Below are 23,845 nucleotides of genomic sequence, written 5' to 3'. Positions count from 1 at the left end.
GGGTTGATATCACAGTCCTGGGGGAGGAACCTTGGGTCGACACTGATTTTCTTACTGATCTTCGCGCTCGCCACCGGCTCTGCACCTCTGATGAGGATGAGCCGAAGTATGAACTACTTGCCCCGAGTCCAGAAGACCGGGTCTGTTTTGGGAGGGCTTCGGAGGCAGTCCCTCATTTCTTTTTTATGTATGAGAGCATGCTTACCCACCTGGGCGTTTTCCTTCCCTTTTCTGACTTTGAGATTGATGTTTTACGCCACTGCCGTGTTGCACCTACCCAGCTTCATCCCAATTCCTGGGGTTTTCTGAAAATTTATCAATTTGTCAGCCATGCTTTAGACTTTCCGACTTCCTTGAGGATTTTCTTTTTTCTTTTCCATATGACTAAGCCCTTCAGTGGGCAAAATAATAAACAACAATGGGTGTCCTTCTGGGCTATACAAGGTCGGAGGGTCTTCACCCTTTTTGATGAATCTTTTCATGACTTCAAAAATTATTTTTTCAAAGTGCAAGCTGTAGAGGGTCACCACCCCTATTCCTGGATGAGAATTCTTCCCCTCGCTTCCCTCTGTATTGGTTGGAGGCCTCCCCCTGTGAGAAATATGGTCTGGATGACCTGGATGAGGTGGAGGCTGCCATTGTGGGGTTCCTCCGAGAAGTATGGGGGAGGGCCCCATATCTGGATACTAAAAAATTTCTCCAAGGGTCTCCGACCTTTGTTCAGACACAATTAGGTAGCTTTTATTTGTTTTATTGGATATCCGACTTGTCTGACTATCTTTTTCCGACTTGTCTAACCTTTTGGCTACTACTTGTTTTTACAGAGATGGCGAGGAGGAATTCGAATGAGTCTTACCAGAGGGTCCAGGAGGCTAGGGCGAGGTCCCGGGCCAGGACTGGTGGTGCCAGGGCAGTTATCTCTCCTCCTCATCCTCTCCGAAATTTGGGGACTCCTTCTGAACCTATTGTTATTTCCTCTTCTGCTCCTTCTCAGCCGTCCCCTCCCCCCCGATCCTCCCCTGAGCCTGAAAGGAAGAAGCGCAAGGCTTTAGAGCCTAGTTCTTCTTTCGAGGGTGAAGCCAAGGTGGATGCCCCTGAATTTATCCGGAAGTACATCTATCCTCATGCCCGTATAGGCTTGGATGATGTTTCTATCCGGAACCACCTGACTATTCTGGCTCAGGAGAGTATCAGGGCGGCGGCGGTGTGCACCAAATTTCTTGATATTTTCGAGAAAACTCCTCTTAGCTCTCTTGGTTCGTCCTCGAGGGCTAAAGAGTTGGAGGAGAGACTTCTTTTATATCAAGAACATGAGAAGAAGTTGAAGGAGGAGGTCGCCAAACTAGAGGAGGAGAGGAAGGATCTCCAGGAGAGGGAGAGCAAGTTGCAGGCCCAGTGCAACATGGAGGTCGGTTTAAGGCTGAAGGCGCAGGAGAGCTATTCAAGCCTTTTTGAGGACCTTGTGGTTGTGAAAAAAGATCTGCTGAATGCTCGGACTGCCTATGTCGAGTTGGAGGACTCTATTGTCGAGGGATCTGAAGAGGCCTGGAGGATTTTTAAGGAGCAAGTCGGAGTCATTGCTCCTGGCTTGGATCTCTCTCCTTTAGATCCTGACAAGGTCGTCATTGATGGTGCTATAGTGTCTCCTCCTGCCCCTCAAGTTGTTTCTGAGTCAGACTTGAAGACTCAGGGGCAGAGGATTATTGAGTCCTCTCCTCGCTCAAAGGATGCTCCGAGCTCTTCAAAGGTTCCTCCGACTTCCTCTCCATCTCCTATGGATGCCTCTCTCCCTGGTCCTGACGTTGCTCCGACTACTCTTCCTGGCTCTGGTGGTGATCCGTCTACTCCTCTGAAAAAATAACTTTATTGGCTATATGGGGGATCGGCCTGTGGGTCCCTCCTTTTTTAAACTCTTTATATTTGTTTGTTGGTGGTGGTGGTAATTGAACAATTTCTTCTGGTCTTTTATGGCCGTAAACAAAGTATTTATAAGTACCCCTTTTTTGGATAAGGGTTTTAAGTTTTAACAAAGAAATACCCTTTTTTGGATAAGGGTTTCAGTTACCTTTTACATGTGCATGCTTTTCGATTTTGATTTTTCGAAGTCCCTTTAATCTTTTCTGAAAACCTTTTGCTTGTCCGTCCTTCTAGGCCTTTAAGGGCTTTAGGACATTCTTTAAGCTTTTTCCTAGGTTTTTTTTATCTCTTTTTTGTTATTCCTTATACTCAACTTTGTTTTATTGAGTTCTATAACTTAGGTTATTTTTGCGATGCGTTTTCTTTCCTACTCGGTTTTTCATTTCGACTCATAAGTCGGAATGTCTCCGAGTTTCTCACGATCAACTTTTATAACCTCTTTACACTGACTTGTACCTCGTCGTTTTATCCTGACGACCATCTAGGTCGGTTCATGGGATTTTCATGTTTTGTCGAGCTTAAGTCGGCGCGTTTCGTAGGAAGAAACAATAAACGAGAAGGAATTTATAAGAGATATTGTAAAAGATCTTTATTAATTTGGGAAGGTACTTTACTGTTACTAAGGGTTTTTGACAGCCTATTTTCCCTTAGCCTCTACTATGATGCCTCGTTAAAAACCCTTCTCCAGAAAAAAACCCTTTGATTTTGGGAAAAAATCATGAAGTTGGGAAAAGAGTACATCAGGGAGTAGAGTTCGCTTTTAACTATAGTACCTTTTCATGTTACAAGCATGCCACGACCTTGGTAACTCGGTGCCACTTAGGTCGGTCACCTTATAATAACCTTTTCCTAAGACCTCGCTAACATTGTAGGGTCCCTTCCAATTGGTGGCGAGCTTTCCTTCCCCCGATTTATTGACTCCAATGTCGTTTCTGATCAAGACCAAGTCATTTGGGGTGAAGGTTCTTCGAATGACTTTTTTGTTGTATCTTGTAGTCATCCTTTGCTTCAGCGTTGCTTCTCTTATCTGGCTTCTTCTCGGACTTCGGGGAGCGAATCGAGCTCTTCTTTGTGCCCCTGTATGTTTCCGATCTCATCGTGGAGAATCACCCTTGGACTTTGTTCGCTGATTTCTATTGGTATCATGGCTTCTACGCCATAGACTAATCGGAAGGGCGTTTCTCCAGTGGCAGATTGGGGCGTTGTCCTGTAAGCCCATAACACTTGTGGGAGCTCCTCAGCCCAGGCTCCTTTTGCATCTTGTAGCCTTTTCTTCAACCCTGCCAGTATGACTTTGTTGGCTGCCTCGACTTGTCCATTTGCTTGCGGATGCTCCACCGAGGTGAACTGGTGTTTAATCTTCATACTGGCCACCAGGCTTCTGAAGGTAGAGTCGGTGAACTGGGTTCCATTATCTGTAGTGATGGAATATGGTATCCCATATCTTGTGATGATATTCTTGTAGAGGAACCTCCGACTTCTTTGGGCTGTGATGGTAGCCAGTGGTTCTGCTTCTATCCATTTTGTGAAGTAGTCTATTCCCACAATCAAGTATTTGACTTGTCCCGGAGCCTGGGGGAAAGGGCCTAACAGGTCCATCCCCCATTTTGCAAAGGGCCATGGGGAAGTTATACTAATTAGTTCCTCAGGGGGAGCCACATAGAAATTTGCATGCATTTGGCATGGTTGACATCTTTTCACAAATTCCCTGGCATCTCTCTGCAAGGTCGGCCAATAGAATCCAGCTCGGATTACTTTCCTGGCGAGCGACCTGGCTCCGAGATGATTTCCGCAGATCCCACTGTGGACCTCCTCTAATACCTCGGTGGTTCTCGAGGTCGGTACGCACTTTAACAATGGTGTTGATATCCCTCTTTTATAGAGAATATTTTTCACCAGAGTGTAGTGTTGTGCTTCCCTCCGGATTTTCTTAGCCTCTTTTTCCTCCTTGGGGAGGATGTCGAATTTCATGTATTCGACCAAAGGGTTCATCCATCCGAGGTTTAGTCCAATTACCTCAAGGACCACTTGCTTTTCCTCCGTTTTTACCACAGAGGGTTCCTGGAGAGTTTCCTGGATCAGGCTTCTGTTATTCCCTCCTGGCTTGGTACTTGCTAACTTGGATAGGGCGTCTGCTCTGCTATTTAGATCCCGAGTTATATGTTTGATCTCGGTTTCCGCAAAGTGCCCAAGATGTTCTAGAGTTTTTTCCAAGTACCTCTTCATATTTGGGTCTTTTGCCTGATACTCTCCACTTATCTGGGAGGTCACCACTTGGGAGTCGCTATATACCATCACTTTTGTAGCACCGACTTCTTCTGCCAGCTTCAACCCGGCAATTAGGGCTTCATACTCTGCCTGATTATTTGAAGCTGGGAATTCAAATTTGAGGGAAACCTCTATTTGGGTTCCCCTTTCGTCCACTAATATTATGCCTGCACCGCTCCCTGTCTTATTTGAGGATCCATCTACATAGAGTTCCCATGTAGTTGGCTTTTTCTCTTGATCTCCTGCGTATTCTGCTACGAAGTCGGTAAGGCATTGGGCTTTAATTGCCGTCCGAGTTTCATATCTCAAGTCGAACTCGGAGAGCTCTATTTCCCATTGAACCATTCTTCCTGCGACATCCGTTTTTTGGAGGATTTGCTTCATGGAGTGGTTCGTGCGAACTCTTATTGTATGCGCTTGAAAGTAAGGTCGTAGCCTTCGTGAGGCTATTACTAAGGAGTAGGCAAACTTCTCTAGTTTGTGATACCTTAGCTCGGGGCTTTGTAGGACTTTGCTGATGAAGTACACCGGATGCTGACCGACCTCGTCTTCTCTTATCAGGGCTGACGCGACAGCCTTGTCTACTACAGATAAGTATAGGACGAGGTCTTCTCCAACTACAAGTCGGGCCAGAATCGGAGGTTGACTCAAGAATCTTTTGAACTCCTGGAACGCCTCTTCGCATTCAGGAGTCCACTCGAACTGACATCCCTTTCTCAATAAGGAGAATAGTGGAAGGGATTTTAGTGCTGATCCTGCCAAGAATCTGGAGAGGGCTGCAAGTCGGCCGTTTAGCTGCTAGACCTCTCTTAAGCAAGTCGGGCTTTTCATTTCCAGGATAGCTCTACACTTATCGGGATTTGCTTCGACCCCCCTTTGTGTCAGCATAAACCCTAGAAATTTTTCAGCTTCCACCGCGAAGGTACACTTTGCGGGATTTAGCCTCATCCCGTGTGACCTTATGGTGTCAAATACTTGCGAGAGGTCTGTTAAGAGCTCGGCCTCTTTCTTGGTTTTCACCAGCATGTCGTCTACATAGACTTCCATTAAGCTCCCAAGGTGGGGAGCAAACACTCTGTTCATCAGCCTTTGGTATGTGGCTCCCGCATTTTTTAATCCAAATGGCATGACCACATAGCAAAAATTTGCTCTGGACGTGATGAATGATGTTTTCTCCTGATCTGGCTCATGCATCGGGATTTGGTTATATCCCGAGTAGGCATCCATGAACGACAAGTATTGATACCCTGAGCTAGAGTCTACAAGGGTATCAATACTTGGGAGTGGATAAGGGTCCTTGGGACATGCCTTATTTAAGTCGGTATAGTCGACACACATTCTCTATTTGCCTTTTTGCTTCTTGACTAGAACTACATTTGCTAGCCATGTTGGATATTTGACTTCTCTGATGAAGCCGGCTTCTAGGAGTGCCTGCACTTGCTCTTCCACTGCTAGGACTCGTTCTGGGCCGAGCTTGCGTCTTCTCTGTTGTACAGGTCGGGACCCTGGGTATACCGAGAGCTTGTGGGACATAAGCTCGGGGTCTATCCCGGGCATGTCGGAGGCTTTCCAGGCAAAGAGGTCGGAATTGTCTCTTAGGAGCTTAATCAACCCTTGCTTTAGGGTTTCCCCTAGGTTGGCTCCTATGTTGGTGTTTTTTCCTTCCTCTTTGCCGACCTGTATTTCCTCAGTTTTTCCTCCCGGCTGTGGTCGCAGCTCTTCTCGGGCCCTTGCACCGCCGAGCTCTATGGTGTGGACTTCTTTGCCTTTTCCCCTCAGGTTTAGGGTTTCATTGTAGCACTTTCTTGTCAACTTCTGATCTCCCCTCACCGTTGCTATTCCTGCTGGGGTCGGGAATTTCATGCAAAGGTGCGGAGTTGACACCACCGCTCCGAGTCGATTAAGGGTAGCTCTGCCGATCAAAGCATTATATGCTGACCCTACCTCGATGACTATGAAGTCTATACTCAGAGTTTTGGATTTTTCCCCTTTTCCAAAAGTGGTGTGAAGGGGCAAAAATCCCAGTGGCTTTATTGGCGTGTCGCCTAGTCCGTACAAGGTGTCGGGGTAGGCTCTTAATTCTTTCTCATCCAACCCTAATTTGTCAAAGGCGGGCTTGAAAAGGATGTCCGCTGAGCTCCCTTGATCTACTAGGGTTCTGTGGAGATGGGCATTGGCTAGGATCATAGTAATTACCACTGGGTCATCATGCACAGGGATTATTCCTTGCCCATCTTCTCTTGTGAATGAAATGGTGGGGAGGTCGGATGACTCTCCTCCGACCTGGTAGACTCGCTTGAGATGTCTTTTGCGAGAGGACTTGGTGAGTCCCCCTCCCGCGAATCCTCCTGAGATCATATGGATATGTCTCTCCGGAGTTTGTGGTGGTGGGTCTCTTCTGTCCATATCGTCTCGCTTTCTCTTCCCATGACCGTCCGACCTTTCTATGAGATATCTGTCGAGCCGACCTTCTCTCGCCAGCTTTTCTATCACATTTTTAAGGTCTTAACAGTCATTTGTCGAGTGACCATATATTTTATGGTACTCACAGTAGTCGCCGCGACTCCCTCCTTTTTTATTTTTAATGGGCCTGGGAGGTGGCAGCCTTTCAGTATTGTAAATCTCTCTGTATACATCCACTATGGAAACCTTTAGAGGAGTATAAGAGTGATATTTTCTTGGTCTATCGAGACCAAGTTCTTCCTTCTTCTTGGGTTCCCTTTCCCTCTCTTTTGTTGAGGGGAGATGCCCAGGTCGCCAACTCGAATCTCTCAGTTTAGCATTTTCCTCCATGTTGATGTATTTTTCAGCTCTTTCCTGTACATCACTTAAGGAGGTGGGGTGTCTTTTAGATATGGACTGTGAGAAGAGACCTTCTCTAAACCCATTGACTAACCCCATTATGACTGCCTCGGTGGGCAGGTCTTGGATTTCCAAACATGCTTTGTTGAACCTTTTCATATAGGCCCGTAAGGATTCTCCGACCTCCTGCTTTATTCCCAGGAAGCTTGGCGCATGTTTTACTTTGTCCTTCTGGATGGAGAACCTCATTAAGAACTTCCTTGAGAGGTCTTCAAAACTGGTGACCGACCTCGGGGGGAGGCTATCGAACCACTTCATCGCTGCTTTCGACAGGGTAGTCGGGAAAGCTTTGCATCGCGTAGCGTCGGAGGCATCAGCCAGATACATCCGACTTTTGAAATTGCTTAAGTGATGCTTCGGATCTGTGGTTCCGTCATAGAGGTTCATATCAGGGCTTTTGAAGTTCCTCGGAACTTTTGCCCTCATTATATCCTCGCTGAAGGGGTCCTCCCCTCCTAGGGGCGACTCTTCTCGATCATCACGGGGGTTCCGACCTTTGAGGGAGGATTCTAACTTCAAGAGTTTTCTTTTTAACTCTTTTCGCCGTTCCATCTCCTCTTTTAGGTTCTTTTCAGTCTCCCTTTGTCGCTCCCGTTCTTGTTCCAATTGTTCTAGGCGGCTTTGGTGGATATGGACTAATCTCATAAGTTCAGTTGCGTGGGACTGTCCGTCCTTCTCCGATTCGCGCCCTTCTGAGGAATTCACCTTCGGATTTTTGACTCCGGAGGTACCCTCTCTATGCTGATCGTTGGTTCCCTGGTGGAGGGTTAGGTCCACGTCATTATTTCCGGTGTCCAGATTCTCTTGTTCGGAATCCGTCTCCACATGACCCTCTTCAGGGGATCTGTCCGCCATCACTGGTTGATCTCTCGGGTCCCCGGCAACGGCGCCAATGTTACGATGGACTCGCTGGGTTGGCCCAATCGTCTGAGGAAGGAAGCCTTCAAGCCGGTCTGCGCCTTGGGGGCCTCCGTCCGACTTGTGAGTATGAACGAATGGGGGTGGTACCTGCAAAGACACTCCGATGCCTAAGTCAGCAAGGGTGTGAGCAGGTCTAGAGAGTATTGGGGCTTAGAGATACCTGAGAGGTGTCAGTGTATTTATAGTGGTGAACCAATAACCACCGTTGAAGTAGTGCCACTTTTTTAGGGTGTTAACCGTCCCTTTATCTCAGGGAGGTTAAGATATGGCTCTTGGAAGCGGTTAGAGAGATTCTAGGGGCAGTTACTCATTCAAATGAATATTTATCTGCCAGCTAACTCTCGTCCCCGACTTCTTTAGGGTAAGTCGTGGTAAGAACCGACTTTGCAGGAGGAAGGTTGGTGCTAGGTGAGGCTCAACCCTTCGGATTGAGTCTTTTATTTGTACCTGAGCCTTATCGTTAGGGCAGGGTATGAACACTAAGTATTATATATGCTGTCAGTTAATGTTTTATATCATTAATCGTTGATGAAAATTATTAATTAAGTGATGGAATAATAAAAATGATTAATCTGTAATTTTTGAATGGCTAATTTAATGGATAGATCAGAATAGAGAGTAGGTTGACAAAAAATAATAATAGGGGGAGAAGGAAGCAATGTCCAATAACTTATCTCTTGTTTCTCTTTTGATTTCACAATAACATTATTTATTTATTTTTTAATGTAAGTGTATAAGTTTTGCTAATTATCATAGAATAAACATAATAAAAGTGGTAGGGGATAATTATATTATTTTGTAATGTGTTAATTAATTATTAACAAATAACACAAAGATATATAATTGATATGTACTCATTCTTTATCACAAATCATTAACATTTAATTTGCAAGGCAGAGCCCCAATTTTTAGAAACATGTTCATATTATATCTTTGTACACTATGCACAACTGCATATTAATAGATAACTTGTGCTTTTGCCTTCTAGCTGTTTGAGGTGTTCCATTTTTTTTTCTTTTTAATCCTCAATTTATAGTAAATTTATTTATTGGTGAAAACCCTAATTTTCAATTCAATTATGCAATTGAATTTAAACAACAATCATATTAAGTGTATATAAAAAATTAATTATTAAATTAATTATTTATATAAATATATATTAAAATATAAAATATATATTAAAAATGAGTTAAATTATTTAAGTATTTATTTATATATATAAAATGACTAATTATATATATATATATATATACCATATTTTTGTTTAAATAAATATTAACGATTATATAATATGACTAGTAGTCTAGTATAGGCTTGAAATTATATGATTTATGACTTGAAATGTACAGGCTAGTAAATAAATGAGATTTGTCTCATATGCACTTAATTAAGGGAGAAATTCTAAGAGACTAAGAGTGTGTTTGGTTGATGTATTTTTTATTTTTTAAATTTTATAAAAAAATATTTTTTTTTCACAAAATTTTTAAAATAAAAAAGAATAAAAATAAAAATAAAAAATAAGAACACAAACCAATGAGACTCTTAGACTGTAAATTCGTCATGCATGCAATGATCGCATTGGTCAAAATAATTATGTTACAACATTCATGAATCTTGTATTAGTAGAAAGAAAAAATAAAATAAAATAATGCTGGTCTACATTTATTAAGTTCACTAGCATTTAAAATAGAGTTTAAAAAAATGAAAGAAAAAAAAGGGGTAAAGAACAAATAAAAAATATATATGCATATAAAGAAGAATTATTATATAGTTACTTTAATTTCATTCTGAATAAACATTGTAATTTCAACTAAGATGTCTTCCTAATCTTCCACATAGAACAAAAGATCAGTAGATTAAGTCCACGATTGTGTTCATTTTGAATGAGATTGTGATGATGAGGGGGCACTAGAACATGCCACAGGAGTAGTAGGATCAACTCCATGTCTACGCAAAAGTTCATGAGCCAGTGTTTGAAGATCGCCACCATCGCGGCCGCCACCACTAGACTGTAAAGATGATGTGCCACTACTAAAAAATTGGCGTGGTGCGTCAATGGGCCTATTGTGCATGGCCCAAGAAGTTTGGGCCATAGGTTCAAAGAGTGAAGACAAATCATACGTGGCCGGCACGGTAGCCGTGCTGGCAGGAGTAGGTGGTGGAGGTGGGAGGTCAGTAATTGAGAGAGTTGGAGGGGCTAGGGTTGGTTGCGGTGGAGTAGGAGGTGGTTGTGGCGGATGAGGTAACTCAAGGGTTGCAAGATAACCTTGTAAATATGAAAGTTCTGCTTGTAAATTCACTATCTGCAAAAAAAAATCAATAATGCATATCACTTATTTTGTTCACAGACTAAAAAATGTCACTATATATTTTCTTGCTAATATTTACCTAAATTTTTTATTTTGCCAGTTTTATTTTGTTCCGGTTTACAATAACATCTCCTATATTTAATAAGAATTTAATTTTAATATGTTGTTAATGTAAAATAGTTTTACACATACATTTAATTATATAATATCAAGTTAGTCAAAATAACTATCTTTCACATTGATTGCGTGAATGATCATCTAAAAAAACATATATAATTATACGATTACGTAAAATATTTTACACTATTTATACATTAAAATTAAACTGTATTTAATATTGATAGAAATTATTATAGCAATATATATAAATTGATAATACTAAAAATTTAGGGCAAGGGAATACCATATGCACATTCCCGTGGTCCAATATTTTAATTGGACCTTGAAAAACACAAGATGTTGAGTTTCATGAAAGTAAATTAACTTAACAATTGTAAGTATGAAAACGTGACTTCAAAACAAACTTCTCGAGGTTATTAAACAAAGAATTTTGTGCAAACCAAGTCACTCGGAAAAGATAAACAAATCAACATGATTGGAGACTTGTAGAATTTTTTTAGTAACATCTTATCAATTTCTGTTACTTCTATTTTTTTTCTAAATATTGTTTCAAAAAAGAATTAATTACTGTTTTAAAATTTAATTTGATATCTTATTATTATCTTTATTAATAGATAATTTAGATATAATTTAAGTATAAATACGGTACTCTAAAAGTACTCTTATGTATATCTTTACTAAGATAAAAAATTATGCATTCTAATTTGTTAGGATCGTAAATTATGCTTTTTAAATAAGAAATATTTGATATAGTTTCATATAAAAAATTGTATATATATGTGTTCATAACTAATAGAAAAATATGTTGAATTTTCTACTATCTTCAATTTTATTTCAAAAACTAACTTAAATAGGAATGAAAAAACATCATTTAATTGGTTCAATAATTAACCTACTTTTGCTCCAGGTTTAAATAATAGTGTAGTAACGAATAATTTTATTTTTAGCCCTTCAATTTTTTTTGGGTTTTACTCTTTATAAATATTATTAATTCTTTTAGTAAAAATACTAATTTTTAGTAAGAATATAATTTGTTGTAACTTTCAATAACAGATTGTCGTGGTCTAACATATTTAGGTTTTGATCTCTCAAGGGATCAAAAATTGGTATAACTAAGGGATCAAAATTCAAAATAATATTTAAACTTTCATGTTAGATTTTAAAATATTTTAACAGTAATATGCTCAAATATTGTTTATTATACTTATACAATTATATATCCTTTTGAAAATAGGACTTACATCAGCAACCCTATTTGCGAGTATCCAATTCAATTCGTTAATCTGCCTCCTATATATATTATATAAAAAATGTGTTAGGCTAGGAGTGACTGTGGAATCAAAAACCTTTTATTCATATACAAAAAATTTAACTATTAATTCAAGATCTTCAATTATAAATTTAACATTTTTATTTATATGAATGCCAAATCTATTTAATAATATATAAATATCAAATTATAATCTTATAATCTCATCAGATTATTGAATATTGTATTTTTTAATGATATGCGAGTAAGATCAAATACGCGTAGATTAAAAATAGATAAAATTAAAATTAGCATGTTATAAACTCAGGGATAGAATATGGTTGAAGTTTAATTAAAAAAAAACCCACAAATAAAATAAAATTTTTTGTCTAAATCCTACTTTAACCTATCCATTGTCATCTTTATATAAAAAATTTCAAAAAATACTTGCAAATCTTATCAAAAACAAGACGTAAATAATAAATAAAAATATTAATTCTCTTTAAAATTTTCGAATTTTCTACTTTGGACAATTATGAGGGCATAGGGATTGGATACTTAATAATTATTTATTAAATAAAATTAATCTACAAATTTCTAAGTTAGAGAGGAAGACTCCTATTAGTTGAATAGTCACATGAAAGTATATATAGGAAAAATTTTAAGTATACTGAAAATACTGGTATTTCAGTTGTTTTAACCGTTAATTTCAATTAATATATATTATATATATTTTTTATAATTCATATCAACGGTTAAAACAACTAGAATACCGGTATTTTCGATACACTTAAAACTCTTCCTATACTATATATAACCTTTAGATACTCCTGCATCTACATACATACTGTAGTTTTTGGGGATAGTAAAAAATTCTGTGTAAACATTGTCTTATATGAGGACATATGTATTTTTAAAAAAAAATTAGAAAATCATTAAAATTATTATTTTTAAGTTATAATTAGTTATCAATATATTAAAATATGAACTAAAATATATTATTGAATTTAGACTAAAAAATTAGATTAATAGTTAAAATAATAATAAAAAATAATAAATTCTGATGATTTTTTAGATTTTTTTTTTTAAAAGGAAATTTTGAACCATGATATATAGGATGTTAGGATTAGCAGGAAAAGCTAAGCAACCATGCATCATATATCAAAATCGCCATTTTAGCTTTTGCTTCTAGTTGTTCATTATCTCCAAAAATAAGCAATTTGCAAAACAAGCTAACAAGTTTTCTTAAGTAAGTAGTAATAAATTTATCTAAAAAAAAGAATGAAAATTAAAACGGAAAAACAAAACTCCCCAATTTAAGGAAGTTTGCTGGTTGTGATAGTGTCTCATCTTTCTTCAACCTCATACCTATTCTTCAAGAATAAATAAAAAAAAAGGTGGAAAATGCAACTATTATTATTATTATTATTATTATTATTATTATTATTTAAGTCATTTTAAAAGAAGAAATTGGGCAAGTAGGGACAAAAGGATGTACTATGCCCCTATGAAAATTGCCTAAGCCCAAGAAACTAACCGACAAAATCCCTAAAACCAGCGAATACCAAGACATTAGTAGTAATGACCCAAATAATAATAAAAAACATAGACTTTATATATATTTAGAGTCTAGTAACATTTTATGTAACCGCCGACCACATCATCATTTCTTAATCAATTAAGATTTTATGGATTTCAGAAAGAAAATAGAATAGAAACTGTGTCCCCTCTATATAGCTAGGTGGTGGTTGTTGTTCCATGGTTTCCTATGCCCTATACCCCATTTGTTTCCTCTTTCCCACAAAACCCAATTTTTGTTCCTCTTTCATGTGGCACAACCACAAATCACACTTATGTAAAGGGATGTGTTGAAGATTGGAAATATATAATTAGAAGGTGTCTATGTTTATGGGATTAACATTCCAACTCTAATAATATAAATTTTATCTAATATATTAGAAGAAAAACTAATTTCAAACCCTATAGTTATTTATTTAGTTAATTTAGTTTTTGTGACAGTTATATATCTGTCAGCATTATTATATACTTTAGTGATAAGATATAGAATTTTTGTGGCTATTAAAAGTATTTTAATGGTAAATATCATAATTATCACTAAACCTTTTTAACGATAAAATATAAGATAATTAATAGTTAATTATTTATAAATATATTAGTAACTATTTTTATTGTCACTAAAAATAAAGTAAATTTTCAATGAAAACAAAATAAATTGTTACTATAAATAATTTTTGCCACTGTGATTATAAAGTATAACTTCTTTCCTTATATATTCAGACCTCTATAAATAGTTTTGCTCATGCATGAGGTCTAAAAACCCTATATATGATAATAACTGGCTATAAAACAAAAACTTGGGCAATACAATGGACATATTTGTGCTTCAAAATTTCTATTCCAACTTGGTATATATAAAAAGTTTAATAGAATAATATTTAGAAAAACCGTCAGCTAATGTACCTATAATCTATGACCTTCAATTCATTCTAATTCTGAATACCTAGAATTCCATATTAAGTTGCTCATTCATTATTCTAAAAGTCAAGAAAAACGTAAGAAAGAATTAAACTCTAGTCTAAAAGTGCTGACCACATTAATTCTAAGTCTCAGCTATATAGCTAGCTACCATAGCTGGCAAAAAGCTTAGGGAGAAGATACATACAATTATACATACATACATATTGATAAGACCACTAAAGAAGCAAACAAATACTAATAAATATCCCAAAATATACGTATTTTTATATCTACTTCGCTCCATCCTTATCTACTAAAATCATATGAAAAAGAAAAAAAAAATCTTTTCTTGCTTTAAAATATATATTGCCCCTTAAAAATTTCCTTCAAAAAAAATTTGATGTGATTCATGCAAATGGGTTTGTCAGATAAAATATTCATAAATATTTATATATGAACAAATAAAATTTTATTAATATTATATATAGGCATATCATTCAGTACACCCATTTATATGTATTACATCAAATTTGTTTCATGTTAGAATTAATTTGTGTAAAAAATTAATATATTTAATTATCATTTATATCAACATATATTAGCTTAGATGAATATATATTGAGTTTTCTATATATATAACATGCTTGTAATTAATTAACACTAATAACCCAACAAAGTAAGTAATATACACTAATTAATGTGAAATTTAAATTAATTTGTACCTGTTGTTGAAGAGCAAAGATATGAGCAACGCAGCCATAGACAGGGTCTCTAAGTCTTGCTTGAGCTTCATAACAAATAGTGACAACAGCATCAAGTCTTTTATGAACTGGAATATTCATGAGAAGCTTTGAAACATTGCTAGCACCAAAAACCTTGTGAACCGCCGCAAAATGTGTGGCACCTTGCTCCGAATCAAAGTAGGGTGCAAATATACACCCGGGTACACACTTTCTCCTTAAGAATTTGCAAGCCCCACAAGGGCCACCGCCACCGCTGCTGCCACCACCACTACTGCTTCCACCACCACCACCACCACTAGGGCTGCTTCCGCTACAACTAGTGTTCATACTCATCTTAATTAGGGTTTAATAATTATATGTATATGAAAAGAATTTTAATGTTTAGGTTTTGAAGGGCATGTGATGATTTGTTGGGTTAAGTAAAATAAAGGGTTTTGAGGATCATGTAGAGAGGAATTAAGAAGAGAAGAAAAATGAAGAGAATTGAATGAAGGAGGAAGTGAAAAAAAAAAAAGAATGTTGAGGTGTATTTGTATGAAATTAGGGTTTGGTGTAAGATTAGTATTTAAAAAAGGGAAGTGAAAGAAAGAAAGATAGATAGATAGAGAGAATAGAAGAATTTAAGAAGTAGAAGAAGAGGAAGTCTTTAAAGCCAAGCGAGTATGAAAAAGAAAAAAGAAAAAAGAAAAAAGGAAAAAAAAGGAAAAAGTAAAAGAAAGGATTTTTAATAACACACCCCACACGTTTAGTTGCTTGCGTGAAGCAAACATGCGATAAGTCCCCTTAGGCCTTAGCTTACTATTTTCCTCATCAATACATACACACACAAGCACTTTCTTATTATTATTATTATTATTATTTTTTTTTTTTTCTCTTTAATTTTTCATTTTCCTTTGAATTCATACATAACACATCATGATGAAGATCATGTATTGATGTGAATGTTAAAGAGACATGTATTGATGGGAAAGAAGGAAGGTTTTGATTTGGAGCAAGCAAACAAGGATGATGCAAATCTTGAAAGAGGTTTTTTTCCAGACCCACTATGGAAGATTCATTTGTTTTTAGTAAATAATGAATTACAATATGGGGGGGGGGGTATATTACTTATTATCAAATTTTAATTATATTATATTATATTTTAGTAATAAATAAATTGGTATAATATTTCTTTTTTTTAGATTGTATAAAGAGTAGTGCTAGGGAGCCAATGACTTAAGCGTACAAAAAACTAATTTTGGATAACCATCCGGATATCATGATAATAAACATCTCATGTTATAAAAAACTAATTTTGAATTCATAACAAATAGTATACATATAGATCTGGAACTCTAATACCATGTCCTGAAACCACTCATCCCAAAAGCGTAACCTGATAGAACAATGTAACATTAATAATCATATCTTTAATACTTTTTAAACCTTCATTGTACACATTGTACGTTTAGGTCATTGATTCCCTATACTTTCTCTTGTATAAATGTTGGTTAAATTTGATAAGTACATATTATGATAAATTAGGTCGGTTTTACAATGACTACATTTGTGGTAGATTACTGATAGTTATTATATTTTATGTTAATTATTAAGAGCTAATAATTATTTTAATTAAAATCGATGATGATTAAGACTTAAGAGTACAGTGAATAAATTTATTTATTTTAATAACAAACGGTGTCATTTTCAAGAGGGGTTGAAAAGAACAATAATAATATTAGAATGGATAAATTTTATTTTTATTATTATTATTATTAAGAAATTAGGATAATTAAGAGAGATGAAGACGTAGAATTAAGGGGAGTGTATGTGTATATATTTGTTACTGCGAGTTTTAAGCTGCTTAGAGGGTAAAAGACGCCAACTCTATTTTCTCTCTTATATATGCATTTTATTTCATAATAATTAGAGTTGAAAATGACACATACTCTTGTCTTTCCCTTCTCTATAAAATGCCAAAAAGAAGCTTAACAACCTATGAGTTACACACTTATATATACTACTATACAATATGGTGAAAACTCAGTTGCAGTCAATTTTACGTGAAATTGATACTTGAGAATCGCTAAATAATTTGACTAATTTGACTAAATTTTCATCTAACGACTCTCAGGTATCAACTTCACGTGAAGTCGACTTCAGCTGAATTTTTACCATACAATATACATACGAAAAACTTTTGTATTAGTATATTGGTGTTTCAATCATTTTTAATTATTAATTTTAATTATAAAAAATATATAATATATATAATTAAAATTAATAATTAAAATTTATTAAAATATTTGTGTATCGATATACTTAATTTTTTTTATATATATTCAGATTAAAAAATGACGTCAATTACCCCCCGCTTCTCTTTCAATTTGGTGATTATATTTTTTTCTTTTTTTTTTCTTTGACTATAATTGGGGAGTGGGAAATATATAAATTAAAATAGCTGTGGCTGTTGAAGAGTGAAGAGATAGTGGGTGAGTTGCATACCAGCTAATGTAGATGTAAGCTTGCAAACAGCAACCAAATTAATTTTTTTAATTTAAAAAATAATGTGTATATTTGGATTTTCATTTTTTAATTAATAATATAGAAATAGAAATAATGAGAATTTGTTGGAAGGGTTACCGAAGGAATGAAGCAAACATAATATGTTTAATTTTTCTCTTTTATAATAATATGTTTATTTCATAGTATGTTTTATTTAAAATTCAAAGAAATATTTAAGAAGATGAATTAAGATTATTAATATTTTTATTTTATATTAACTAAATTTGATATTCGAACGGTAAAAAGGAATAGAACGGAACATTTTTGGAATTTTAAATTTTTTCAAAAATTAAATTAAACTCAAAAAGTTTTTTAGTTCATAGCTGGGTGAGTCAACACTTGGATTTGGCGGTCAAAGGGTAATAACGGAAGAGAGGACCGAATGTTAGGACGCCACGTGCGGAGAAACTTAAGTGGGACCCACTCGCCGTTTCCTTTGAAAGAAAGAAATTAACGTCACTATATATACATCCTTACGTAAATTTTTTTAGATATAGACAAAATTTTGGTATAATATTTAATTATTAAATTTTATAATATTTTTTAAAATTTTAGAAATAGGATAATATGTTTTTTATATATTGTATATTTAATATTAAAATTAAAGAATATTATAAAATTATTAAAATTATTATTTTTTATTATTAGATAATTATTAATATTTAAAAATATGAAATAAAATATATTATTAAATTATTATACTAAAAAAAATAGACTAAATAAATTAAAATTTACTAAATAATAGTTAAAAATTAATAATTTTTTAATATTTTTTATTAACATATGTAATATATCTCTGTAAATTGTATATTTAAATATTAAAATTTAATATGTTCTAGCAAATTGTATATTTTTAAAATTTTAAAAAAATCATAAAATTCAATATTAAGTGTTGTATTAAAATTTATTCAATATCCAGAAAAATTAATCACATCCTTGCAATATTCTTTTATATATTCATTTATTTATTATTTTCTAAAATAATTATTTAATTTTTAATGGATTTTTTAATTATTTAAAATTAATTTACATAAAGTAAAAAATTGATGTGTTATTTATGATAAAAATTTTATGTAAAATTTTTGAATAATTTTTAAATATTAATTTTACATAAAAATAAATTAATATGACATTCTAATATTGTTTATATATCGTTAATGATGCGAGAATGATTGCTTGAGAAGGAAAAGCTTGTCACCGCGCCGTTCGGTTTATGACTGTAGAGTGTATAAATCATAAACAGTGGTTGTCACTGCTAAGACACGTGTGTTGTTTATGACTTTCATGAATCAATTTCTTAGATTCACTCAATTATACTGCCTCATTCATTATTACTCGTTCAATCGATATTATTTTTCTTAATCAGATATGTAGCTTATTTATTAGCTTATATAGTTTAATATTTAGAATTTTAGCATAACAATAATAATAGTTGTATAAATAAAAAAATGGATGGATATATTTAGTTCTCTACGATATTTTTTAATTTATTAACAGATTAAATATTAATTTGTTATAGATCTTAACTCTATTTAAAGATTTACTGTTAATCGATAAATATATATAGTTGTATGCATAGGATGAAATTTTAATCATTTATACTTATTTAAGCGAACGAATAAGTTGACTAATTGACTAACCTAAGTTAGTTGAAATAGATGGATATATTGTACGTGTAACTACTAAATAAAATTTATCAATCAATAAGAATTTTTTTTTTCAATATTAAAAGAAACAATATTTCAAAACTTGATTAATTTAACTATTTAAGATAGAATGTAAATACGGTTATAATAATTAAAGGGAAAACAAAAATAGTCAACACGCAATGCAAGTAAGACAACGATTAATGAAAAGATAGAGAAGAAGAATTATGATAACAAACATAACAAAACTACTCTTACTATACCATCACAATCGTAAGCTTTTGGTTACTAATATAATATAATAATGCTTGGATAAAACAAATAAATTATCTTATAGTCCCAAATTATCTAAAAATAATTATATATATCTTTGAGAGAGTCAGAGAGATAAGATTTGTAATAAAAATTACACATTGGGCTATGTGTGCCTATCTTGGTGCAAATCCGGTGTTTTGGCAGCAATGTAATAATACTATTTCTTTCAAAATTAAAAAATAATTAAGTTGTTTCGCATTCAAGAATTGATGAAACATTGGCAGTGTCATAATTTTTTTTTAATTTAAATCGATAAAAAAATATTATTGAGGTAAAAAATTAACTAACTTAATTGATGATGCCTAATATTATTTTATTAGGTTAAACATCCAATTAGTTTTGATTATGTTTGATTAGTGTTGCAAGCTAAAGAAATAATTATGCAGCAACCCAATAGGATGGAAAATCAAACCAGTAACTAGGTGGACTCTAAAACATAAAGCTCAAACTCAAATTGTTCACCCAAGCTGATCCCTTCAAATCAGTACACTCCAAAGTCAATGTTCACTTTTTTCTTTGGGCAGACTCAGAGAAAGGAGAGAGATAGCTTCGTTCCTTGTTCATTTTACCTAAGAAGAAAGATAGAGAAAGATTAAACTAAAAGGCAAAGGTCTAATCACTCAAATCAAACTATTTCAAGTTAAGTCAGAAGCTAAAGGTAATTTATTTTCATTTGCATGCAATTTACTTTATTCACTCCTTCTCCAACTTTCTGCTACTCTAATTTGGAATAAATGGAAAAAGTGATTTTTGATAATCACTGCTGTGAATCAAAGGCCAAAATTATTTTTTGAGGACAAAGTTGTAGCTTAGGGGTTTAGTTATCATTGAACAACATTTTCACTGCTTACCTAAGGCTTTCGGTCAAGCAAAAAAGCTCAGATTCAAAATTCCTAATTTAGGGATTAATTGAAAATAGTGAAATGGTAAGTTAGTGAAGCACACAGTTCGAGGAGTTGATTTCGAAGAGAACAACTCAACAACATGAAAGGAGATATAAAAGAAAAATCTTCATCTTTCTGAAGACAAGGAGAAAGAACCAGAGTTTTGAATTTTTGGTCTTAGGAACTAATCTGTGAAGAGTTCAACATGTTGGACAGTGTTTTCTAGAGAAAGAAGCATTCTGCCAATGTGAAGAACTTAATCAATGTTGCACAATCCGGTTCATCTTATTGCAACAGAGGCTGTTGAAGCATCAATCTCCTTCATGTTTTACATATTGTAATTTCATTTTTAAAGTATATCTTTTTGCAATTTTTGAGTGGTAAAAGGCTAAAAGAGAGAGAGCTCAAGAAAAAGCCAAAGAGTGACAAAAAGGTTGAGTGATACACTTGATTAAAAAGCCTAAAGCGATTTTAGATTTCTTTTGATTGTTTCAAATGTCTTGTGTCTTGTACCTGTGAGGTACCTCCTTTTTAAGTTGGGTTAGCACTTAGAGTGAAGAGTTAGGTATTAGCATAACCAAGTCAAGTTAGGATAGAACTTGAGAGGGAAAGGATTGTGTCAATCCTGTGAAATTGTTGTATGTAAATATGTAATACTTTAACTATAGTAAAAATTTTACCATTGTTGTAGTGGAGACTGGATGTAGGTTGCATTGCACAAGACAACTGAATCAGGATACATGCTGGTGTCATTCATCTTCTCTTTCTTTATGTTCTGTTTTCTGATATTTATGAGACAAAACGAAAATGTCTCATAAAGTTTCTGCAGTTCATACAGAATCCAAGTGAAAACTTATAAGTAAAGGCTTATTTCATTAATGTAAGAGAATGTTATAGATTCAACCCCCTTCTCTAAACTTTCTATAACCTTTAAATATAAATAATTATATCTTTAATATATTTTTTAAATAAAAATTATTTTTATATTTATTTAAATTTTTGCATAAATTTTTTTATTTGATATATGCCATTTTTAGAAAATAATAAGAATTAAATTTTAAAATTTTAAGTCATAAAAATTTTGATATTATATGATTAAAAAAATATAAATTATAAAAAATAATATATAAATAATTTTATTTTTAAAAAATACGTGCTAATCCAATATTTTACGCAAGGTCCAAAACACTTGGAAATTGGCCATGGACTTTTATTTTTATTTATTTATTTCATGTTAATTTCTTTTAGAGGCAACCGAATTTTCTAGATTTTTTTATCATATTCTAATATTATATTATGAAATTATTTATTTTAAAAATTTAAATGAATAAAAGGTACATAAATAATTATATATTTTTAATAAAAAAGAATCTTGATTAACATCTTTTGTGAAAAATAAAATTTTATATTAATCATTAATCAAATTTATATATAACTTGATCATTATATTAGAAAACTTTAATTTTAAGAGAGATGTAAAAATAATGTGATGACGTAAGTTCTTATGTATGTATCTAAACTTCTGTAGGTTTAGCGTTTCCTACTTTCCTTACTTAAGCGAGTCGATGAAAGGAAATAATGGTTGGTAAACCAACAAATTCGTATGTCAGCACACTATATATACTTAATTAAGAATTAAGAATAAGATATATGCAGATATATAAAGTTATTATTACCCCGTAAACTACTCATGCATGTTGGGATCAAGCTGTAAATATATAATGAACTATTGATGTTGAGAATAAATAATATGACTATAATTTAATTTATTATGTGTTAAATAATTTATTATTATATATATTATTTAATTAAAAAGTTAATATAATAAAATTTTTGATTAAATTTAAAAATTTATTATTATAATAATAATCATAATAATAAGATTAATAGATTTATTATTATGATGATTTTTTTATAATTTAATTTAAATTATTCTATTGATATATGATTATTAAAAAAGATATCAATAATTCGGATAGTCAATATATATATAATGATTTTTATTAGATAAAGACTAATAGATTTTATTTATTAAATTATATATATATAGAGGTATGATCATTGAACTGACTCATTTTGAGAATTTTAATGGTTATAATCAATGCATATTTGTTAATAGAATATTCTCAAAATGAACGTGGTAATAGAGTTTTCTTTGAACTGTCATGGTAATTAACAATGTATTTATTATACTTTAATTCTCAATACCTAATTTCCTAGGGTGCTAGTTGAATGTATATTAGATATGATTTATGTACTTGTATAATTAATGATTGATCAATAAGAAATCCTTCAATTCTTAACAAAAAGTTTGGGCTCTATAATTATAATAATGGAGATAAATAAAACCTTAGCTAATGAGATTGAATGAATGAAGAAATGAGTTTCTTAGATCATTTACAGTCCATTATAATAATGATAACAAATTAGAATTTGACAATTAAATCATACTCTAAAAATTAACAAAAAGCGGAAAAGATGAGAAGAATTATACTTTGTTTTTCTCAGATTTTTATAAAAATATATTATTTATACTATTGGGTCGTTGAGAAGTGTTACTAGACGGCAACATTGATCAGTAAATTTAATGTAACTAATTTACTACACGCTTAGTATTGAACTTATGGAGTTACAGACTAACGAGTGTTCTAATCTTTACTAAAGAGTTATTTAATTATTATTTTAATTTGATCAAATAAATAATTATATTAATTCAAATATAATAATAATATTAAATGAGAATCAAGAATAATTTGTTATTCTATTTCAAAATTTAAAATTTAAGTTTTGAATGAGATCCTAATTGATTTTGTTTCAAATTGAATTATAATATAATATAATTTTGAAATATATAAGATTCAGATTTAAAATAAGATTAGATTTAAATATAAAATCAGTGATAAATCTCATACTATGTATATATATGACAAGAATAAAAAAAATACATAAATATTTTGTTCATTTACTTTTACATAAAAAATTATATATATATATATATATATATATATATATATAATTTTTTATAGTGTGCAAAAAATTATAGTGTGCAAGAAATTATAAATTTTTTTTTAATTTAGATCAAATATTCATTGATTAAAGAATTAACAGTAAAAATTAATTTCAGTATGAATATACATAGCACCTTTGTACCATTAAAAAAAATTATTTTTACTAAAATATTTTTAAGTATTTGTATTTAACCTATGTTATTCAAATAAAATTTTAAATATAAAATATGTTAGAAACAAGAGACTAAACTAAAGAAAGTATTTTTGTGTATTGTTCAGTGTGAATCAAAGTACAATGCACAATATATAGCTGCTAGAGAAATCAAAGTAATAAAAAAATAGAATCCTACAATTAATATACAGATACGCTATAAAAATACAAATAATACTAATTGATCTAATTTGATTCTAATTATGCTCTTAACAAAATATATCTTTAAAATTATATTATTATTTTTGCTCCGTATTATAAATACATAGTAAACCTTCAAATACCTGTTCTTAGATTAATTAGTGATGCGTATTTAGCAGTTAAAGTTTTAACTTGTCTAAAACTTAAATTACAAGGAATCTATATTTTC

General features: G+C 32.8%; 1 protein-coding gene across 1 annotated transcript; it reads right to left on the bottom strand.

Moving 5' to 3' along the window:
* Positions 1-9,561: 9,561 nt before the first annotated feature.
* On the bottom strand, positions 9,562-15,462 carry LOC112728308 (LOB domain-containing protein 30-like). The gene is made up of 2 exons (XM_025778390.3): positions 14,847-15,462; positions 9,562-10,271 (listed from the first exon to the last, which is right to left on the bottom strand). Exons 1-2 carry the CDS (start codon positions 15,198-15,200, stop codon positions 9,843-9,845), a joined length of 783 nt encoding a protein of 260 aa, XP_025634175.1. The 5' UTR covers positions 15,201-15,462; the 3' UTR covers positions 9,562-9,842.
* Positions 15,463-23,845: the final 8,383 nt, after the last annotated feature.

Source organism: Arachis hypogaea, chromosome 12 (genome assembly GCF_003086295.3).
Source record: "Arachis hypogaea cultivar Tifrunner chromosome 12, arahy.Tifrunner.gnm2.J5K5, whole genome shotgun sequence".
NCBI classification, from domain to species: Eukaryota; Viridiplantae; Streptophyta; class Magnoliopsida; order Fabales; family Fabaceae; genus Arachis; species Arachis hypogaea.
This window is presented reverse-complemented; position numbering and strand designations above follow the sequence as displayed.

What these genes read in the sequence shown, in the direction of transcription:
- LOC112728308 (XM_025778390.3), bottom strand. Translation starts at nt 15,200, where the DNA reads ATGAGTATGAACACTAGTTGTAGCGGAAGCAGCCCTAGTGGTGGTGGT. An exon ending in TCTTTGCTCTTCAACAACAG is followed by an intron (nt 10,272 to 14,846) that starts GTACAAATTAAT and finishes TTTTTTTTGCAG; the next exon opens with ATAGTGAATTTACAAGCAGA.